The 23,450-nt window shown below is 41.0% G+C and overlaps 1 protein-coding gene across 4 annotated transcripts in view; it reads left to right on the top strand.

The window, feature by feature from the left end:
• The window catches only part of SEMA4G (semaphorin 4G), a 109,585-nt gene extending 87,918 nt beyond the window's left edge, over window positions 1–21,667 (top strand). For all 4 annotated transcript variants that reach the window (XM_063307074.1, XM_063307076.1, XM_063307077.1 and 1 more), the window contains exons 6-15: window positions 5,531–5,624; window positions 6,490–6,603; window positions 8,939–9,105; window positions 9,289–9,458; window positions 12,301–12,445; window positions 12,954–13,176; window positions 14,052–14,167; window positions 17,282–17,436; window positions 19,757–19,818; window positions 20,545–21,667. In XM_063307074.1, coding sequence (XP_063163144.1) covers window positions 5,531–5,624; window positions 6,490–6,603; window positions 8,939–9,105; window positions 9,289–9,458; window positions 12,301–12,445; window positions 12,954–13,176; window positions 14,052–14,167; window positions 17,282–17,436; window positions 19,757–19,818; window positions 20,545–21,392 — 2,094 coding nt within the window. In that variant the 3' untranslated portion in view covers window positions 21,393–21,667. The remainder of the gene's footprint in view (window positions 1–5,530; window positions 5,625–6,489; window positions 6,604–8,938; window positions 9,106–9,288; window positions 9,459–12,300; window positions 12,446–12,953; window positions 13,177–14,051; window positions 14,168–17,281; window positions 17,437–19,756; window positions 19,819–20,544) is intronic.
• The last annotated feature ends 1,783 nt before the right edge of the window (window positions 21,668–23,450 follow it).

Genomic DNA, 23,450 nt, shown 5'->3' with positions numbered 1-23,450 from the left:
CTATTCTATTGTCTTCTTCCACTTCTGCACATTGCTTGTTTAAAAATAATTCCTTATCTCTTCTGGCTAGCCTCTGGAATTTTGCATTTAATTGGGCATATTTCCCCCTATCACTGTTGCCTTTTGCTTTCCGTCTTTCTTGGGCTACTTCTAGTGTCTCAGCAGACAGCCATTTTGCCTTCTTGGTTTTCTCTTTCTTTGGGATGTATTTTGTTGCCACCTCCTGAACAATGTTGCGGACTTCTGTCCATAGTTCTTCCGGGACCCTATCTACTAAGTCCAATCCCTTAAATCTATTCTTCACCTCCACTGCATATTCCTTAGGAATATTAATGAGCTCATATCTAGCTGATCTGTGGGTCTTCCCTAATCTCTTTAGTCTGATCCTAAATTGTGCAAGAAGAAGTTCGTGATCGGAACTACAGTCAGCTCCAGGTTTTGTTTTTACTGACTGTATAGATGTCCGCCACCTTTGGCTGCAAAGGATGTAGTCAATCTGATTTCAGTGTTGTCCATCTGGTGAAGTCCATGTATAAAGCCGTCTCTTAGGTTGCTGGAAGAGGGTGGTGTTATGCACATTGAGTTGTCTTGGCAAAATTCTATCAGCCTGTGTCCTGCTTCGTTTTGTTCTGCCAGGCCATGCTTACCTGTAATTCCAGGTGTCATTTGACTGCCCACCTTAGCATTCCAGTCTCCCGTGATGAAAATAACATCTCTTTTAGGCGTGTTGTCCAGTAGGTGCTGCAGATCCTCATAGAACCGCTCTACTTCAGCTTCTTCAGCATCTGTGGTTGGGGCGTATATTTGGATCACTGTGATGTTAGATGGCTTGCCCTGAATTCGAATTGAGATCATTCTATCATTTTTTGGATTGTATCCAAGCACTGCTTTAGCCACTTTACTATTAATTATGAAGGCTACTCCATTTCTTCTGTGGTCCTCTTGTCCACAGTAGTAGATCTGGTGGTCATTTGATGTGAAGTGGCCCATTCCAGTCCATTTCAGTTCACTGATGCCCAAAATGTCTATCTTTAATCTTGACATCTCACCAGTAACCACATCCAATTTGCCCTGGCTCATAGATCTTACATTCCAGGTTCCAATGGTGTGTTGATCCTTAGAACATCGAATTCGCCGTTCACCACCAGCACCGTTGGCCACTAGCCGTCCTTTTGGCTTTGAGCTAGCTGCGTCATCATGTCTGGGGCTAGTTGAACTCATCCTCTGTTCCTCCCCAGTAGCATTTTGACCATCTTCCAACCTGGGGGTCTCATCTTCCGATGGTATACTGACATATCTCTGGTTGTACTGATCCATTGAGTTTTCACGGCAAGAATACTGGGGTGGGTTGCCGTTACCTTCCCCAGGGATCGCATTTAGTCTGACCTCTCTGTCATGACCTTCCCATCTTGGGTGTCCCTTCACGGTTTAGCTCATGGCATAACTGAGGTGCTCAAGCTCCAGCACCACGACAAGGTAACGATCCTTTGCTGAAGTTTGTATCATTTAGTCATATCCTTGCACTGAAATTCAGTCATCTGAATTATCCCAGCCTCAGTTGAGTCTGTGAAATATGCTACAATTGCAGCCTTTCAGTAGTTTCTTTAAGATACCTAGATGCTGTGAAGCTTTCCTGAGATCTCTTTACTTCCACCCTTCACTTTTTTCCTAGGCCTTCCTGCACTGATCTCACTCTTAAATCCATGAGGTAGAGCTGAAATGTACCTCAGTGCAAGACATTTTTTACACTAGATTCTTCTTGAGTCTCTGCTACTGTTAGGTTATTTTCCTACAGTCTCATTTGCTACAGAACATATTTGTCTCACCTTTTACAGTTTATTTTTTACAGTTTATTTTTAAAAAAATTAAGCGAGGCATGGTGAGGGCTGAAGAAACAAATGTGATACAGATTAAACCCAACTGTAGAACAGTATAGGCACAGAATTTTTAAAAAATCATCAAGACTGCATACTTAAAGCAAAGAGTTTTAAAAAATTAGAAGATGGGGAATGGAATCCTGAAAACATCATTAAATTACAGCTGATTTTTTTAAAAACAAGGATGCACAATGTTTTGAGTCCAAGGCCTAAATTTGATTCATTTAATTTATATAATCTTAATTAAAATTAAATATCGGTAATATGAACTCAGTCATACATTTAATAGTTTTCTCACATGTCACATTAAAAATTACTGTTTGGTAAAAACTTTTGGAAGCCTCTAAAGACTGCAGTATATCCAAGCTTCAGCTTAGGTATCTCTGCTTTAAACAATTACAAGAAATAGAAGCACCATCCCAAGTCACTCCTGAAACAGGGACTTCATAATGAATAAGTCTTTGTTTCAACAAGTTAGAAGTGAAAAGACTAGACAGCCTCCTGGGAAAGGGTCTTTTTGAACCTGATACATTTGCCAAAAGGTTCCATTTGCTTCTGTTAGGACTCAACTGAGGCTCTGTGCTCTGCATCCTTACGGTCAGATTTTCACCTGCTGAGATGGGACCTGCTATGCTCTCAGGCAGTTCTTTTGGCTTCATCGTAATCGGCTAACTGAAATCTCTGACAATCAGAATCTTGTTTAAGGAGGGATGTACTTCAAAATAATTGAAGGGCTTGGCTCCCAAACCCCTAAAAGGATTTGGACCTCATTGCTGTCTCACTCTGTGCAATAGGAAGCTAAACTCCAAATAAAAAGCTTTCAGTATTGCTGTGAAGGAGCAAATTGTATGGGAGGGGGTAATAATGCTTCAGATACACTGAACTTGGGCTGTTTAGGTATCATCTAAGATAGTTACAAAAAGTGGGATGAATAAAAACATTTCTAGGAAGTTGGAATAAGCTAAGACTCTTTCCCGTTCGTGCTTACATTTCAGAGTAAATATTATCTTCTCATGGATGCCTGTTGGATCAAGAATGAGAGAAGCACATATAAAATAAAATGGTTATTTATTTTTCCAGATCTTTTAGTGTTTGTGCTTATATTTATTTTCTGTTTTATTTTCGAGAAACATCTGGAAATGTTTCTACTAGTAACTGTTATACTCTAAACCAGCATTTCTCAACTTTGGCAGCTTTCAGTTGGTTGGACTCCAACTCCCAAAATTCCCCAGCTAGCAAGCTGGCTGGGGAATCCTGGGAGTTGAAGTCCACCCATTTAAAAGCTGCCAAAGTTGAGAAACACTGCTCTAAACTGTTACTTTACAGCTAGAGGAGATGGTCCTTTTGGACTGGAGAGCTGCCCTGGGTCTCCAAGTTGCAGCTGAAAAGTACAATCCCCAAATTTGGCAGGGCAGAATTAAGAAAAGGCTAGGACCAGGACATAAATTAATGTAAATTAAGTACAAGTAGTATGATTTCCCCCATATATTTCATTATTTTTCCCTTTTGTCTCTTTCTCTCTCTCCCTCTCTCTCCCTCTCTCTCTCTCACACACACACCATGTGAAATTTTGGAGGGGGAAGTTGGGAGCAACATATGTGACCTGGGTCTTTGGGTTGTGTTTTTCTGCTTTACAGTGTTTGGTTTTAAAATGGCAGTTAATCATTCCATGCTATTATCAGTCCAAAAAAGAATGTCATTCAATAGTTTTGTATAAAATATGTTAAGTCGGTAGGCCAAGATAAAGTGGTAAATCTGCCACAATATAAGTTTTGGATACATTCAGACTTTTGCATGTACGTTTGGTGCTCTGCATCAGAGCTCCAGTCACTTCCAATCCACATACACTTTGTGCTGCTCCTCAGGACAAGTAGCTAATGCTAATTAGCTGATGCTAAATGCTAATTGAGGCCAACCATCTGGTTCACAAGGAGGGCATTACTGCTTTTGCTCAAAACCAGCACAGTGGTTCTAAATTCCTGGAGTAGGAAACAGCTCTCATTTTGTTCAATATCCAATTATACTTTCCTGATGGAACTGACATTGCTGGAAGTTCCTTTTAAAAACAATTTTGGTTATTGGGGGTGGGAAAGAGAGAGAAATTAAGGAGCAAGTCCACAACTTGAGGGTCCTCCTGGACTCATGGCTCCTGCTGGATAAGTGGATGGAGGCCAGTTGCAGTCTTACTTGGGATGGGAGGCTTACTACCTGATTAGACTACTGCAAGGTACCCTACATGGGGCTGCCTTTAAAAAACATGTGGAAGCTTTGGTTGGTGCAAAATGCAGTGCCCTGGATGCTCATGGGTGCTTACCAGCAAGCACATATTAAACCCATTCTGCAGGCCCTGGTCTGGCTCTCTATTATTTTCTGGTTGCAATTTAAACTGCTGTTTTTAACCAATAAAGCCCTTCACATCTTGACACCAGGCTACTTGCAGGACTGGGTCTCCTCACTAGATTCGGATCAAAGCTTGGAAGCATTGTTTTGCCACGATGGGGTCAGCCCCCAAGAATAGCCTTCCATTGGAGATTGAGTTCTTCCCAACATTATCTGCCTTCTGGAAAAAACTGAAAACAAGTTTTTCCAGAGGACTTTTGTGGTTTGACCTGTTACATTATTCTGGGATATTTTTTAATTGTTATAATTTATGTCTTTCTGATATTTTTATGCTTTTGTTATTGTGAGCTGCTGAGTGTCCCTTTGTGATTGTGGCAGGATATGCATTTGTTAAATAAATAAATGTGTGAGAAACTGGGGGTGTAAGTGTCTGCATCTTGGGGGGGAAAAAAACTCCAAGTTGATGGAATCAGGAAAACGCATTTATTGACCAGTAGAAACTTTACACTGGATTCACCTATTAGCTAAGCCAAAATCATGCAACCTTTTTGCAGCCATGAGCCTTTGTGTGCCATCTGGGTGGGCTGGTTGGGGGCACACTCTGAAAGCTAGGGGTAGAACCAGATCTATAAGCTTTTGTTTAATTGACATTTAATTAAAATTAATTATAGTTAATAGGATTACACTCTGATCATGTATAACATAATTTATCTGTTGTGTCACGTTAAATACTATAATTTGAAACAAATTTTACGATTGATTGATTGATTGATTGATTTCTTACATTGATATACTGCCAGAATCCAAAGTGTTGAAGGTCATTCACTTGGGTGAAGCTGTACCCAAGCTTTTGGGGGAGGAGCACATACAGCCCAGGGACCTCAGGTACTGCAGTTCTGTGCTAAACCATAGTTTACTGTTACAGTTAAATACACTAACCAAATTGTCACTGAACAGCACATGTTCTGCAGAGAGAAAACTAATCTCAGTTCTGGGAAATGCTGGTTTTTGTTGCCTACCAGAGAGATAATGAGCTAGCCATATTGATCCCCTTGTTCTGATTAACTGGAAGTATGGGTACTGAAAATAGGCAGTGGGTATAGGGAAGAGTAGGAGTCCTTATCCCAAAAGACACCCTGCAGCTTTTTGGGGGAGTGAGCATACAACTGATTTAAAAGAATCCTTTCCTGTCTCTACTTTGCTCCCAGAACTTACAATATTTGCTTCCAAGGTGGGATAGTGGAGCTCCAAGATCATCAGGGAAGAGTTCTCTGCCTTAAGAGTGACTTGTGTCTTCTGTTCATCTTCTGCAGGATACCAACCAATTCATGTTACCCTCTCACTTTGAGGAAGGGAAAGAAAAATGCCCTTATGATCCTGCCCATGGCTACACAGGCCTCATTGTGGGTATGTAGTTCCTTTCGCCCCAGCCCTTTTCCACACTGCAGCTTTGCTTGGCCTCCAAGCGGGCAGAGTGAGTAATTACTCTCTGAAGTGGGGGTGTTTGTGTGGAGCTTCAAAGGAAGGTGTCAACAGTTATCACTACCTGAGGGTGTAGTGCAGTGTTTCTCAACCTTAGCAACTTGAAGATGTCTGGACTTCAACCCCCAGAATTCCCCAGCCAGCTAAGCTTCAAATTGCTAAGGTTGAGAAACACTGGTCTAGTGCATCTCTGCCCCCTGCACTTAGTTTTCCTATTCTGGATGCCAAAGCAGCTGCAGTCTCTTTTGTTATCAAAAACCAAAGCCCAGCTGTCCATGCAGCACCACCCCAGGCAGGGATGGAGTCATAAACAAAACGCCTCTTTGGTGAGAGTGATTGAAACCCCTTTTTTCCTTTGTTCCCATCCAGTTTTGTCATTTTTGCCATCTTTATTCTTTTTATTGTTGTTATTGCTTCCCTGTTTTTAAAAGTGTTTAACAATTTGTAAACTGTCCAGAGTCACTGAGAGGCAGACAGCATGTACATTTATTTATTTATTTATTTATTCATTCATTCATTCATTCATTCATTCATTCATTCATTCATTCATTTATTTATTTATTTATTAATTAATTATAGAAATGTCCTGGGTGGGTAATGCTCTGGTTATTTCTTGGAAAATCCTTCTGTGTCTAACCACGTTAAAATTGCCATGCCCCTGGCGTACCCCAGTGGCTGTAACAGACCTAGAGGAGATAGAGGAAAGCTTATGAAAAAAGGTTGATCACACGGTGAATGAATCTATTGGGATCAGCATTTCCTTATTGCTTTTGTTGCATTTATTTCCCAGACGGCAGTTTATATACAGCAACACGCTATGAATTCCGCAGCCTACCAGACATCCGACGCAACCGGCACCAGCGGGTTCTGAGGACTGAGGAATCCCCCTTGCACTGGCTGAATGGTAGGTCCTTCAGCCATAGCTCAGGTCCTTCACTCCTCACCCTCCTAGATAGTAAAGGCAATCCTGCATTTACCTGCATTAGCCTTCGTATGTCTGGAATCATAGCCTAGTTCCATTCCTCAGAAAACAACAGCCAGCCATTTGAGTTGGCTTCTGGAAAACTCCAAATCCAAGGTATGAACAGAAAGCCCCTCCCTCACTTGCTTGAGAGGCCCCAGGCTCTTGATGACCCGCCCTGTGCAAGCAGCATCTTCCTTTTTTATATATATAATAATTTTATTAAAGATTACATTATACAGATTAAACTAATACAAACTATAAAAACTATAAAAAGTAAAAGAAGAAAAAGAAAAAAAGATTTTTTTAAAAAAGAAAAAAAGGTAACTTCCCCTTTCATCCCAGCAGGTACAAACAACTTTAACAACTTATCACCATCTCTTAAAATACAAGCCATCTCTTCCTCCCATATCTCATCTCATTCTCTATAAACAAATTTTTAAAGCTTCATCATCCATCCTAATTAGTAAAAGTCCATTAAAGGTTACAAGAAATAACATGTCTATTATAAACTTGATCTAATAATCCCACTTGAATCTCTTCCTTTGATGTTTATATCTCATTTTCTATCATTAAACAAATCCCCCAACTCTCACCATTCAAATCTAGTCAGTAAAGATCCAATAAAAGTTAACAGAGATAACAGCATAACTCTTTTAACCTTAATCTAATAAACTTAAAATGCATAATTCATATCTAAAAAACAAAACCTTAAAACATCATCATCCACTCCTAGTAAACCCCCCCCCCCCAGTAAAGATTACTAAAGATAACTGTCATGAGCACTGAAGGTGAGCAGGAGGGGGCCCTTATCCAGGGGGGAAAATGCATGCGTAGTAGGGAGGAGTTGAGCAGTCATTCAAAGAGACACAGAACAGACCCACCTTGACTTTGGGGGTTTATCTGTATGGGTTTTCTCACGCTTCTTCAGTTTGTTAGGATTTTCTGTCTAATGTAGCAGTAATAAAACACTAGAGACCTATTCCTCATCTCAGCGTGGTTCCTGACTGTTAGGACAATAACGGCCTATTTTAACCTTGGTCAAATAAACCAACTTTATATTCCTTCCCCTTTCTCCCAAAAATCTTGGTTTTAGTCCCTTCAAATAATGTCCAAACATTTGGTTTCTTTTCATTTTCTCTTTGTCTCTTCTCACAAAATCGCTAACATTAACAAATCCCTTTTGTAAATCCAATATAGAAAGGTTATCCAAGTCACTCTTCTGATCCATTATTTGTATATCCTTTTTAGTTATTAAAACGTCAACCAGTTTTGTTTGTATATTCAGCATTTCATCTTTTTCCATATCCTTCTTGAAGCCTGTCGTTTTTAAATCCACATTTAAATCAGTTTCAGTCTTATCCAGTAAAGCTTGTTCTTCTTCTGTAACATCATTCAGTCTATCAGTAGCGGCTGAGATCCTTAAAATTAACTTCTGAGTCCATTGTTCACAAATATCTCTCAATAGATGTATTGTTGAAGTATTTTACTCCATTCTGCATTATCAAATTGGGATTAAGTATGCTTCTCCCTTAAAGGTAATCTTTATTTCCTTCTGGTGCCCTCTAGTGTCCAAACTTCAAAGTCCCATCTGATCATCTTTCTCTTCTGAAAGCAAAAACATGAATAGTTTCCCACAGGAAGGATTCTTATATTTAATTTCAAAATTTTATTAAATCCTTTTGGACTCTTAGCCTGTTTATAACTTTCTAAAATCAACACTCTAATCACCCTTTTGCTGTTAATTCTGGGGGGGGGGGAACTTTTTCAAATCCTTAAACTTGTACTTAAAACTTCTATTATAAAAGATTGAAGGAAACTCATCCAGTAAATACCATAAAACTTGCTGTTCTGGAGGGTCTCAATATTTAAAAAGCAATAAAAAATTAATTCCAAAGTGATTAAGAAATGAGGACCAGCCAAACTTTCTGTCCTTAAAGGCTACATTATGATTAATGGGCTTAGATGGAATCCCTGACTCCCAGTCGCTCGAGTCGCAAGCAGATTGCAAAAACATTGGTTCCTGCTGTCTACTCCTGCAGAGCTGCTGTCTGGAGAACATGTGGGTGATCTCACAATCTCTCCTTTCTCCGTAGAGATTTTGCCGACCTGGATTCTGCATCCTGCTGGTGATTTCAGCCGTAATGTCATCCCCACTTCTTCAGGGACACCTTCAGTTCACCCTGTCCTCACCGGAAGTCCTGCAAGCAGCATCTTCCTTAGGTACCTTTTCTTGAAAGGCAGTGCTAACCTTTCTCCTTCTCTTGGGTTTATGCAGATGCGGAGTTTGTGGCTTCTGTGTTGGTCAGGGAGAGCATGAGGAGTTCCATGGGGGATGATGACAAAATCTACTATTTCTTCACTGAACGTGCTGGAGAAGAGAGCACATCGATATTTGAGAAGACCCAGGTGCCCAGAGTAGCTAGAGTGGCTCGAGTGTGTAAGGTAAAGAAAATGGTCTGCTGTAAATATACATTTGCACTAGGGAAGGCATGTGGGGGGTTGGTTCAGGCTACTATGTAAATGAAGTAGAGGCTGTGGATGCCTCTGGTCATCCCCTGAACTTGGTCAAACATACATAAGCTGAGTAAGAGATTTGTTTAACTCTGCTCTCTTCTTCTGTTCCAGAATGATGTTGGCGGCAAGAAGATTCTTCAGAGAAAATGGACGTCCTTCATGAAAGCAAGGCTGGTCTGCTACATCCCTTACTATGAAGTGCTGAAAGATGTTGACAGTCTGGATGGTGGTAACTGGACGAGCACTGTCTTCTATGCAACATTCGTCTTATCAGCCCAATGGTGAGCCAAGCATTTTTAGGCTGTTGAATTTAGTGTAATTTTGGTCACAGGCATTTTACAAGGGTAGGGGCACATCTGGAATTTTGAGAGCATGAGAGAGGCAGAAGATGAACTTACAGTACCATCATGGTTCATAAAATGGCTGCCGTTTTGGCCATGATTTTTTATCAGAAGGCAAGAGAATCTCCAAAGACCCTCTTTACAATTGTCAATTGATAAGGTCCTTGTAATCTGTCTCATATCTGCAAAACCCTCCTGTCTTCCCTTCCTCCTCCCCCCCCCGCCCAGCTTTATCCCAGTTTAAACCTTACTTCACTTCAGCCACTCCATATATCTGTGGAAAGGACCTGTAGTTCACAGAAGCTTATGCCTTTTCATAAAGGTTGTTAGTCTGAAAAGGAGCCACCAGACGTCTGGTTTTTACCATCCAGTGGACCTTTATGAGGCACAAAGGCAATGTTGGAAATAAATATGCTTTGCTTTGCAGTGTGTCAGTTTTTGATATGTTCATTTTTAATTAAAACATTCTGTTTTAAAGTCAGTGGAAGAGGGAAGCTGTTAGATACCAAAGGAGTTATGTGAGGGCACAGTGGTGCTCATGTGTGCCATATTGGTTACCTCTGAGGTAACTGTACAGGAAAGATGTGGTAGAATGTGTCATAAATGACATTTTGCATGTTGTGATCCATCAACTTTACCAAACGGCAAGCGGAGTGCTAGGAATGCTTAGGGAACAGGGCAGAAAACTAGACAGGAAATGCCATGGGCCTGTGACTATTGGATGCAGTTCTAATCTGCCTGCTGTGTTGGAGAACTTGCATCCTGACCCATGTAGCAAATAATGTGGAGAAGTCCTAGAGCAAGAGAAGTTGATCATATATGCTTGGACGTTCTAGGAAATATTTGCACAAACTGATACAGACTCAACCCACTTTTGAAAGGATTCAAGAGACCTTCATAACATAGTCTATAGATGTTCTACTATTCACAAACCTCATTAAAGCACTGAGAAAATCATCTGATGTTGATAGGACAAAATAAAAAAAGATTGGTAATTGAGTCCTGATCTTTTCAGGAGCTCTTGAACTAAGCTAACTCCTCTTGTCTTCAGATACTTCTTGAACTTTTTTTTTTAAATACTGATGCAGCAGGGTCACTCTTTTTCTCCTAGCATTAGTCATCCTAGGCATTTTATATTGGCTAAGACAGGCAGATTCTTTAATTATACTTGATCCTCATTCCACCAAACAGTAGTGGGTGGATAGATGGATCACAAGAGACTCTTGGTTGTGATTTCCAGTGCAGTCATCTGTCCTTATAAAAGTTTGGCACCTGTAGTTTATGTGTAATCTTTCCAAATTTAAAAGACTTCCTTTTATCTTCAAAAATAAATAATACTAATCTTGTACATCCTCAGCTGTTTCCTTTTTTTCTTTCTCATGGATCAGCATAGCTGAACTGCAGAATCTGCTGCCCACAGATTTCAGGGTGGCCAAAGGAATTTAGAAGATTTTTAAAGAAGACAAATATACTGAGGATTGGGATATCAGTGGCAACTAATCTTGGTGGCTGCTTGCTACTTCCATAAACTTGGATAGCAAGTTTTGAATTCCAGCTCTAGAGAGCAGCAGCGGAGGATAGTTATCACACTCTTGTCCATATTTATGAGTTTCTTGAATGAAACTAGTTGCCTACAGTGTGACACAGACAGCTGGGCAAAATGGGTCTTTAGCCTGATACTCCTGTGTTGAGATTCCAAGATTTCACCTTCCTCTGCTACTGCATCTTCCCTTTTCCCTTGCCTTTCCTGAGAGTTAGGCCTTAGGGAAGACTAGTGGGCTGTATTCAACCATGGGCTATAGATTCTCCATTCTTGGGTCTAAGGAACAGAACACATACAGAAGTGGCAGTGAAGAACTGATAAACATGGATATGAAGAACTGATGGCTTTGTAGGCCTCAGTATTTTCTCCAGAGCATCACAAGGAATGTTGAAACTTCAGATTCCTTATAAGGTCCTAGATTATGACAAGAAATCATCTGATTCAGAAACAAAAAAAGTGAAAAGGCTAGCTAAATGAAAGAGACTGAGGCAGCTCCAAAGAGTGGTACAGCATAAAGAACTTGGCGTACAACATACAGTATGTCCTAAAAACAGAGGTTCACAAAATCAAGGTAGCATACCAAGACCAATGTCAGGCTTCAGAGATCCTGTGGTGAGTGCTTCCTGGCAGGTTAGCAACAGTGATGGGATACAGCATAAAGAAACTGAGTCCAAACCACTACTTTAATGTCTTCTTATGACCCAGAGCAACATTGTAGCTGGGTTTGATCAAAGCAACAACTCATGATAGTTTAACATGCTGTGTGGTTTGTAAACTATGATTTATAGTTCAGCATGTTGTATGAACTCAGACAATCAGGTTATTAAATATGGTTAAGTAAACCATGATATGGCCTGTTGTGAGAAGACAGCCTATATCAAAAACAGAGATTTAAGGGGCAGTAGTGACTCCTACTGGGACTTTGAGACCCTGGCAGCTGCCTGATTGTGTTTGGTGCTATTGATGAACTTGCAGATTACTAACATCTTCTGCCAGACAAGTTGCCATGAAGCCCCAGTGAATCCTTGTATCTTGCTGTAATGTTGATGACAATTTCTTGGAAGCCAAACAAATATAAAAATGAAGAAGGGCAATTGTTTGACTGCAAAAAGGTTGCTTATCTGAGTCCTAAGGGAATGTAATCCTCCACAGAAATTACGTTTCCCTTCTCGTGGTTTATGATCGATAGTTAGATCCATGAAATCTAGTCCTTTCCCACCATTTCCCTATATTTTCCAGGAGGAGCATAGAGGTGTCTGCTGTTTGCCGATACAACATCTCTGAGGTGCGGGCAGCTTTTGAAGGGACTTACATGGAATACCAAGACTCCTCCCGCAAGTGGTCCCAGTACAATGGGGAGATACCAGAGCCACGGCCAGGATCAGTGAGTTGTATTCATCTGTATCTTAATCTTCATCTTTATGCAGATGAAGTATACAGGAGTCACACATACTCCCTTGTCCCAAGACATCCAAGGATCTGGGGTGAAACATAAATGGGAACTCCCTGTGATATATTACAGAGGAGTTGTGCTGCTTTTTACTGTAGGTAAATGATTGAATGAGGTAGGTTGAGTATATGGGGAATTGAATGGGGTAGGTTGAATATATGGGGAAATTGTATGGTAGAGCATTCAGACCTTTGCTATAGTTTGAAGGCGTACAATTCCATCAGTTGATACATCACAGAAGGCTTTAATTTGTACGCTTTAGCTCTTGTGTAACCTTTTGCAAGCTTGGCCCCTCCAGTTGTTTTGGATTATGCGTCCCAACATTTCCAGCTGATAATGATGGGAGATGCAGTAAAACCCATCTGGAAGGAACCAGGTTAAAGAGGGGAACATTACAGCTTTAGATCTGGGTGGACCAATTATAACAGTTTCCCCTCTGCAGTGCATTACCAATCGTGCTCGCAAAAGAGGCTACAACTCCTCCCAGGATCTGCCCAATGGTGTGCTGGATTTTATCAAGCTTCATCCACTGATGTATGAAGAGGTGAAACCTACAGATAGAGTCCCTCTGCTAGTGAAGAAAAATGTGGTCTACACCCAAGTTGCAGTAGACAGAGTCCAAGCCCTGGATGGGCATATGTATGACATCCTCTTTTTGGGAACAGGTAATTGCAACTAGATTCATCATGCATGTATGCGTGATTGTGTGCACTCTTAACAACTCAAGAGACATTTAGTTGTTAGCTCCTTTCTTGACTGTATGCAAGGAAGTCTAACCATAATTTGCTTTTTTCTCATAAGTTTTCCAAACCTCTGTATTCTATATGGTACTGAACTTTGCTTCCCTAAAACTAAGCTATTTCAGTGTCGCTCAGGTTTGATTGACAAATAGGTGCTGTATTTTTCCTTATAGCGGTTTATATTCTACCTCCCTCTGCATTGCTTCTGGAGGGAGAGCATGCAGCCCTGCTTCCAAAACAAAGACTTGTCTCTTCCTTGCTTTCATTTCCCCATGCTCAGATAAGCTGTCCATGTTGTGAATATTTCCCCATCTCTTAAAAATAATAGTTCTTGATTACAAAAAGACACAAATGTACTCTGTATAGAGTAATGGGAATATTGTTCTGGAAAGGGGTAGATGGCATAATGGATGCAGAGTTCTGGATAGTATTTAGAATGCTGTTAATTCAGAAGTACAATTCTCAGTAGTGGAAATAGGAGGATCAGGCAAATCTGTGATTTGTCGTAGTTGCTAAAAATGGCCTTTTGAAAACTGATTTCCTCCAGAAGTCTTCAACTCTTAGAATTCCAATCCCTAGATAGTCTGATGATACAGATTTGGCAAGTCTACCCTGCAACACAGACTAGCTCTACATTATTAAACTGTATTTTTGCTCCATCTCAATCTGGCATTGGATAGATTTCTCATTTGCCAGTCAGGGCCAGGATTCAACCACATCCTACAACAGGGCCTTAATGATGAGACTGTAAAGATAATTCTTCTTGTTGCTCCTTTAAACAATTAACTACCTCTGACTAGGTCATGGCTGGATTCACAAGGCTGTTGTCATTGGCTCCACGGTCCACATCACAGAGGAGATGCAGGCCTTTGAGAAAGCCCAGCCTGTGGAGAACATCATCATTTCCAAGCAACAGGTATAAGCAGTTGTAGAACCTTCCCCCAATACTGCTGAATACGGCACCTTAAATTACACGTGTCCCAGTGAAAAAAACATGCATTACAAAAATAGCAAACTCGCCACCTTGAGTTATTTATAAGAAGAATAATGGCAGGATAAAAAAATCTTTTAAAAAAGTCCACACCTAGTAACCTTGAGTTTTCTTTATTTCTCTAGTGTAATTCAGGTAAAAAAAACCCCATCAATTTTGTTGTTATCATTAAGCAAATGAGAAATAGAAACCAATCATCCAGATCTGCTTTCTGCCTGCCACTAGCATTAACATGTGATGTTTAAGATTGAAACAAGGGGTGGTTCTCCTCAAGGCTTGCCCTCTGTAAAATAAAGGGAAAAAAAATACAACTACAGTAGTGGAATCACAGTGTGGATGAAGGTTCTGTTGGTGGTGGTGCTGCCACTCCTGGGTGAAGGGTTGCCTTGAGGGTCCTTGCCCTTAGCTAAGTAGTCCACCAGTGTATTAATTAACTACCACTGGTCTAAGGACTAATCATGTGACTATCCTCTGACAAGTGTTTGGAGCTTGCTATTCTAGTTCCTTTGTGAGGATACTTGCTTCCCTTTCTGTGGTTCCTTTCCCAGGCCCCAATGTCCACTAAATCTTCCAAGGCTGGCAGGTTTTCTTTTGTTTTTTTCCTTGACATCTTTCATTATGTGCTTTAATAACTGCTGGAAAGAAAATCAACGCATGGGGCTTGTGTCTTTATGTTAGCATTTCTTTTGCTGAATTTCTCTGTTCCCATCAGGCAAAAAAAGAAGTGACTCTGTTTCAGCTTCATCCCCAAGTTTATTCTAAACTTTAAATGGCACCATTGATTTATGGCCTAGGTGAGGCACTGCAGGAAGGAATAATGTTTAATCTCTATAATAGCCTTCTTCATTCTGGTTCTCTGCAAATATACGGGACTACTCTTCATCTTCATCCAGCATGGGTATGAAGAGTTGGAGTGCAGCACATCTGGAGGATATGGGAAAGGCTGCCTTAAAACTTAAGTTATTAGTGTTGTAGGTATAACATATCTGGGCCGCAAAAATCCAGGGGAAACTAGATGGCAGTAAAGAATCGGAGTTTTCTCTGTGTCTTTGCTATCACCTAGTGGTCATTTGGAGTTTTGCAGCCCAGATATGAGATTCCCAGGGTGTGGTCTTCAGGCCATTTCTTTGGTCAGAATATTGTTGTGTTTAACTGAATCTGCTCCTGTGCCTTTTGGTCATAATCACCTTGAAAAGTAATATTTAGCTAGCAATCCTTTCTTGGCTCAAAGATTAAAAGAGGGGAGTAGCTATACTTGGTATATTCCTATATGTTAGGATGCTTGCTGGAGAGAAAATGCAAGTGGGATGCAAGGAGAGAGACTGTTTTTTATTTTCTTGACCTTTTTGCCTGTCTTCCATGAAAGAGAAAATGTCTATTCCCAGATGTTTTGATATGAAGGTTGCTATTGGAGACCCACTTGTTCATACTAGGACATGGACTTGGCAGAATAGTACTCTTGATCCATGTGGAATAAATGGCTGCATGGGTAATGCCAGCGCTGTGTTCTGTTTCATTGCTTCCCTCTGCTGGAAAAACTCTGATGCTGCAGAGTCTTCTGGCCCTTCAAAGATTAAGAAATCTATGCATAACCTTTTATGGATCATAATCCTCTTTAGCAGAAACACAGAATATTGTTCTGAGAGAGAAGTATTCTATTGATGGAAAGAGGAGAAGGATAGAGTAGTTAGAGAGGTCAGAGGCAGAACTGTTGGTAAATGGCCACTATTGGTAGGTAATTTTCATGGCCTTTGTTCACACAGCACACCTATCCAAGTGTAACCATGACTTATTTCATTAACCCAGATTGCCTGGGTTCACATGATACACTAACCACAGAGGCTGAGTTTGTATCCCATGCTAAGCTGAAATGTGCTTGTCTAGTGCTTGGCTGTATGTGTGATATGAACACAGTCATTGGCTGTGCTCCCACGTGTTTAACTGGATTCGTGGAGGATTATTGTGTTATGGAAATACCAAAAAAGGTTCAGGTGACTGATTCAACTAACCACTGAGGGGGGTTAAATATAGCACCAAACCAACCAAATATTGCATAAACGAATTCCACCCATTCGGCTATGCCATGGGAATATCAGAACAAAGTTAGTCGCCCTGTTTTGCCCCCCTGGTTCTCCAGGGAAAAGATCTGAAGAGGAAGAGTGGCTGAAAAAGCAAGCTTCTCTATTCCAGTGCCACTGCCAAGGCCTGGCAGCAGATAATACATCTCTCAGACAGTGATAAATTGTGGCAACCAAACCATACCTAGTGCTTTCTGCCTGGCTGATGGGAAGGACAAGTTAGATAGTAAAGTTATGCTAGAATTCTCCTGGTGCAAGGACAGATGGGGTACTGATGATTTCCTGGCAGGTATTGTGCATTCACAAAATGGAGACTTTTGATCCAGATAGCATCACTGTTGCCAGAAGCACCAGTAAAAAAGATCTGACTAGGTCAGTGACTAATTGGGCTCTTCGTATTGTGGAACACGGTCATGCTTTGTGACCTTTTCTTTTACTGTTCCTCTTTCCATCACCTAACAGTGGCCTTCTAACTCCATCCCTGTATCTACCTGGATGGGAAGGATAAGTGGTCAGAATAATAGGGGTGCTTCCAGATCGTAGTGCTAGTACAGGAACAAAAAAATCATTGGTTCCATTCACATGACATGCTTAACCTGGTTATTGAACTAACATACTAAAAACCTAAACAAGATTAACCCTAACCAAGCTGGTGAAAACACAGCTGCTAGTTCTTTAATTGAACTGATTAAGCATGCTGTGGTCTTTCTTTTTCAAAAAATGTTTTGGGGAAATAAAAGCAGAGGCTGGAGCACTGGGAAAATAAGAAAGGGTCACATTGGGTTATGTGGACTCCTTGTATATTTTTGTGAATGAATCTGGTATTGTATGACAGAAACCCCATTAGGAAGCCCTCTCTGTGTTATCCTCAATACCCTGCCTGAGCAGCTGGGGGGGACATGACCAACTCACTCGTCAAGAATAGTATGTGGTATCTGTGCTAAGTATCCTTCTTTTGCAGAGGAACTTATACGTTGGGGCCCAGAGTGGTGTCTTGCAGTTACCACTGTCCACCTGTAGGCAATACATCTCCTGCTTCAGTTGCATCCTGGCCCGGGATCCATATTGTGCCTGGGATGGCAAGAGCTGCCGAGAAGTAGCTGATGCTCTGGACAGGTATGAAAATGTTGTTTGTGAAGAAGAAAATGTGGGTTCAGGCTTCCTATCTCTAACTGAGGTCAGGCTGTTTTTTTGAAGATGTGCTGCAGCTTCTGTAGTCATCCTGCCAATAAGATTAATAGAGTCGCACTAGGTCTGAAGTATGCCTTCTCTATCCATTTCGTTGAAAAAAGCGCATCCAGTAGGACTCTCCTGTGACTTGCTTTGGTGTTTGTTAAAACTTGGCTTAGGTTTATCATATTGAGAGCCAGTTGTAATTTCCAAACCACTTACAACAATAAAGAACATAGTTGAAAAAAATTAAAAGCATGTTGTTATATACAACAATGTGAAATCACAGCTGCAGTTCTTTAGCTGGTGTTGGCCATCATTTGCATCAAGTTCTTCCCAAGATATTGTAATGTATTGGCATAGTATATGTGTGAATCCAAGCAGTGTGGCCTTTTGTAATTGACAGATGGAAATTTTATCAATGCACAGATTTTCTAAGTGCTGTACAAGGGTTTTTGGTATGGCACCCAGTGTGCCTATAACCACTGGGACCACCACAGCCACTTTATGCCATAATCTTTCAACTTTGATTTTCAGATCTTAGTATTTTGTAGTCTTCTCCAATTCTTTGTCTTCTATTCTACTATCCCCTGGTATTGCCACATCAATTATCCACACTTTCTTCTTTTCAACCACAGTTAAATCTGGTGTTACATGCCAAAACTTTATCAGTTTGTATTTGGAAATCCCACAATATTTTAACTTGCTCATTTTCGACTACTTTGTCAACTATACGTTCCCACCAATTTTTCATTACAGGTAGATGATAATTTTTACAGATGTTCCAGTGAATAATTTGGGTGACTGTGTTATGTCGTTGTTTATAGTCAGTGTATGCAATCTTCTTGCCTGAGCTAAGTGTATGATCTACTGTTTCTTCTGCTTCTTTGCACAATCTGCACTTTGAAGCATTGGATGGTTTTTCAATTCTGGCCTTGATCACATTAGTTCGAATAGCTTGCTCTTGAGCAGCCAAAATCAAGCCTTCAGTTTCTTTTTTTAATGTTCCAGTTGCAAGCCATGCCAGGTTTTATCTTTATCTACTTTCCCCTCAGTCTTTTGTAGAAATTGACCATGTAATGCTTTTCCTTGCCAGCATTCTGTTCATGTTTTTATTACATTATTTCAATATTCATGTTTCGTTTCCTGTACATTCAGTAAGTTCCAATTTTTAACTTGCATCAACGCTTGTTCTTGGCTGTCTTTTACATAATCAGCCAATGCATGCTTTTCGTCTTTGACAGTTTGTTTGGCTTGAAGTAAACCTGTGCCTCCATTTTTGCAGGGAAGGTATAATCTATCAATATCATTGCAGGGATGTAATGCATAGTGAATAGTCATGAGTTTTCTTGTTTTTTTTAAAATTTATATACTGCCCAGCAACTCTGCACAAACAATACAAAAAAATACAAAAACTGCACAAGACAAAAGAACAATGATGGCAAAGAAAACCAGAGGGGACCAGAAAGGAAGAAGGGGGCATCCGTCATCCTCTTCAAAGGCCTGGGCAAAGAGCCGGGTCTTTAAGGCACTGAGATCCATACAGCTCCCATCCTACTGGTATATCACCAGTAGGATGGGAGCTGTATGGATCTCAGGGGGAACCTCATTCCAGACAGCAGGCGCTGCTACCGAGAAGGCCTGCTTTTGGGGCTCAGACAGATGGTATTGTTTAATCGATGGAACCTGGAGCATGTCAACCCAATTTCAGCTATAGAGTATTTCACCTCTTATACACAAGCATATTAAAAGCTGATTCCTTCCAAAAATTAACAGTCCCAAAATATAAGGCAGCTACTAATTAAAGACAATTAAAAGCAGATTTAAATAAATATCTCTTATCTATTTCTTTAAATAAATATCTCTTATCTATTTCTTTATAAAAATACTGTAAGCATAGGTTCAGTTTAGGTCTCCCCAGATAATGCATTCCTAAGGATCAGTACCCCATGTACAAAATCTTAGCTTCATTTACGCTCTGAAGAGCTCTTTATTTTATGCTGTTCTTATGTGCTGGCTGAGTATGTAGGTCTCTATAGACTACATATTAGACTGTGAGATGAAATAAGAAATGGTGGTGAGATCTACAGCTTGCTTATTGTGCATATTGGAGTGCTTAGCAGGTGTGTACGTGTTAAAGAATCTGCATACAAGTATGTTAATGCCAATGAAGTTTCACTTGAAATTTGCTGAATACTGCTGAGATTAAGGGCCTTGTAGCTGCTGCTGTTTCCCAACTGATCAGAGCCCTGCTTATTTTCACCAGGTCTCTGCTGATCCAAGACGTGCTGCAAGGCAACATGGGCTGCTGGAACGATTCTGTGCAGGGTAAGGTGGTGCGCCTCTTCCCTCCTGGGTCTCCTGCTCCTACGCAGGAGTTCTGGGTTGAGAGAATGAAATATTCAGAGGAGGAGATCATCTGCTTCCTGTTTCTTTTGGACAGAAAGAGTTGGTTGCTTTTCTTCTCCCTGTCAGATTTAGCATTGTTCCTAGATAACCAAATATGATCAATATAGAATTTTGTGCAATAATAAAATAAAAACAAAAGCCCAATTATGCATGCACAAAATAGTTGATACACATTAAGGCAATGTGTATTCTTAGTTCTTCTGCTTTCAAAAATAATTTCCTGGATCCTGCAAGCACGTTCAGTGAAGTGATAGAACAACATGGAAATAGCAAGTAGATTAGAGTCGTGGGCATAGAAGGACACAGCCACTGGAAAGAGGTATTGTATGAAGCAGCTGTGATAATTCCTTTCCTGAGTTTAGATATCTGGGTCTCTGCAAATTCTGTCCCCAGGTTGTCTTGTCTTGTCTTGTCTTTTTTTTTCTCTACAAAGGCAAGACACTTGGTTTGGTTTTTTTAAACCATATTTTCAGAGTTTCGAAGTTTTCATTCTTATCTGGGCACTTGGAATCTTACCTCCTTCAGACTAAGAGTCCCAACTCCCTCTTCCCTAATATTAAAATGATGCTGTGCTCTGACACCTGAATTCTTACCACAGAGGTTGGGTAGTGAGAGAGCCCTTGTCTGTTATTGTGTCTCTTGCAGCTGTGCCTGTTCAGAAGAACCGGACAGTGCTGCATGGTGGTGATGTGCTCTTGCCTTGTGAGCAGACATCCAACTTGGCACAGGCGATTTGGATGGTGAATGGCACCCAAGTGCTTGCTGAGAATGGGCAAGGACACTTCCGCTTAGGCGTAGACGGTTTGTTGGTGACAGACACACATCCTGAATATAGTGGGGAATACCAGTGCTACGCTGAGGAGAATGGCCTGCGGGCCCTGGTGGCCACCTATGCCCTAACTGTGCTGCCCAAAGAACTGGGGCCACGGCCACTCGCCACTCCAACCCTCCCATCCTGGCACTTGGCCAGCTCTGATGCTGGGAACATGAACTTTATCTTCATTGCAGTCATCATGGCACTAGGTGGGTTGTGCTCCATGCTCAGTGTTGTGCTTATCTATGTCTACTGCTTGCAGAGGCGCAGGGGCAAATATATCCTTGGGGGTCCCCAGTCATCCAGTGTAGAACTGCAGACTGTTTCCTCAAATTGTCTGAGCAAAGGAAGGAAGGATGAAGAGGAGCTGAGCACCTATCCAGATGGCTGCCTTCAGATCATCCCCGGAGAGGCCCCTACCTTGGTGTTGTCACCCAAAGAGACACCTCTGGCCCTGCCCCCTCCCCCTCCCCCTCTTCCTGCTGAGTTCACCAATGGCATTTCAACGTTGCCCAACATGCTGCGCAAGATGAATGGCAACAGCTACATGCTCCTGCGACAGAATGAGGAGCCATGTACTTCACCACTGTACAACTCTTTCACTGAGGAGCTGAGCAAAATTCTGGAGAAGCGGAAACACACCCAGTTGGTAGAAAAACTGGATGAGAGCTCTGTGTAAGTGGGAGAGAGGGTCCATGTGCTGAACTATTCTCTCTCACCACTCCACGATTCCGCCTCCTCAGGCCAAAAGAACCAGTGTTAGGACTCAGCAACTACCTCCGGAGCGGCCCTCCGGAGCCGCCACAGACTCCGCGCTCATTTCTTTTATCTTGTTGTCTTTTTTGTTGTTGCTGCTGTTGATTGTTTTGTTTTCCAATTGCTGTAAAAAAGAGAAATCTGTTTAAATGGGAATTATATTTATATAAAAGGCTGATCAATAAATGGCCAAAGAGATTTGTTGGGTTTGTCTGGTTGTCCCCTACTTCCTTCCATCATGAGGCATCTCTGAAAGTGCCATTAATTTCCTAACTACAATCCTGCCAGCCAGAAGAAGTCTTAATAAGAAGTGACGGCTTAGCTACAATTTTAAGAAATTGGTAGCAAAACTTTGATAAAACACAATGTCCTCCAAACCACAAAAATTTACAGTTAGATCACATTTCAGATACACACACACACACACACCCATACATAATTTCTTTTTTTATCTGGGAATTGCACTGAAACTGTTTTTTTAAGGTGAACTTTGATCATGAACAATGATAGATGAATCCTCCCTCAAAACATGATTTACCTTGAATAACTTTAGGCATTACTGTTGTTTCTCTGTTTTCCATGCACAGTTTATATTCATAGCATAGTTATCAACATAGTCAATGGATAGGTCACCTCTGGCCTTTCTCTCAGTAGTCTAGCCAACATGGCCAGAAGAGAGATGCTGAGAGTTGTAATTCAGCAACATCTAGAGGGCTATAGGGTGTTGCCAGGCAATAGCAAGTGGTGAATTACGCTATAATACCATAACATAGCTAGGCAACTCACTAGATGGGTAAACCCTGGCATTTAAATTCTAATGGACTATATTAAAACAAACCATATGCCCATTAAATGTAGCTTACAAATTTTGAATGCCATCTTGCTGGGACAGAGTAAAAGGTCAGAAATGAACAATCATTAGTCTCAGAGCTACCCAGATGAATTTGGCTTACTTTCTTACTTATCCACTTGAACTTTCTTCTGTTTCCTTCAACGTGAAAAGCTGCTTCTACTCATTGTCTGACAATAGATCTCATGCAAGAGAAAAATGTGTAAATTTTGGATTTAGTGAGGTGCAAGAATAGATGTTTAGATCTTGGTGTTAGGGCATGTATTTTCTAAAATATTTTGCACAGAATATATTCTCAATCTGGATTAGTATAGTGGAAGAAAGAGGGAGATCTGCCAGACTTCATGAGACAAACCTGCTTATGCCTCATATGGAGCAGGAGAACACTGAAGTTTATTTTATTTACTTACTTGGGTTTATAGGCTGCTGTAATTGATGGAGACTCAAAGTGGCTTACAGAATCCTCATCAGTAAAATGATAAAAAAGTACATCAGACTGACAAAAGAAGTAAGATGAAACAATAAATTACAACTGCAATAAACTTTTCACCAAAGAAATAAACATCAACAAGTGCTACAGCAAAAGGTCTCCTCCTTCACAATATCCCAGTTATCCCCTGAGTTCCTTGCTGTTGTTCAGTCGTTAAGTCATGTCCGACTCTTCGTGACCTCATGGACCATAGCATGCCAGGCCTTCCTGTCCTCCGCTGTCTCCCGGAGTTTACTCAAATTCATGTTCATTGCATCTAACCATCCCATCCTCTGCCGTCCCGTTCTCCTTTTGCCTTCAGTCTTTCCTAGCATCAGGGTCTTTTCCATTGAGTCCTCTCTTCACATTAGTGGCCAAAGTATTTGAGCTTCAGCTTCAGTATCTGTCCTTCCAATGAACACTCAGGGTTGATTTGCTGTAGGATTGATTTAGACCTCCTTGCAGTCCAAGGGACTCTTAAGATTCTTCTCCAGCACAATTTGAAAGTATCAGTTCTTCGGTGCTCAGCCTTCCTTATGGTCCAACTCTCACAGCCATACATCACTACTAGGAAAACCATAGCTTTGATTATATGGACGTTTGTTGGCAAGGTGATGTCTCTACTTTTTAATATGCTGTCTAGGTTTGCCATAGCTTTTGTC

The sequence above is a fragment of the Candoia aspera genome, chromosome 6 (assembly GCF_035149785.1).
Source record: "Candoia aspera isolate rCanAsp1 chromosome 6, rCanAsp1.hap2, whole genome shotgun sequence".
Taxonomy (NCBI): Eukaryota; Metazoa; Chordata; class Lepidosauria; order Squamata; family Boidae; genus Candoia; species Candoia aspera.
The sequence above is the reverse complement of the archived record's forward strand: the minus strand, read 5'-3'. Positions and strand labels throughout refer to the sequence as shown.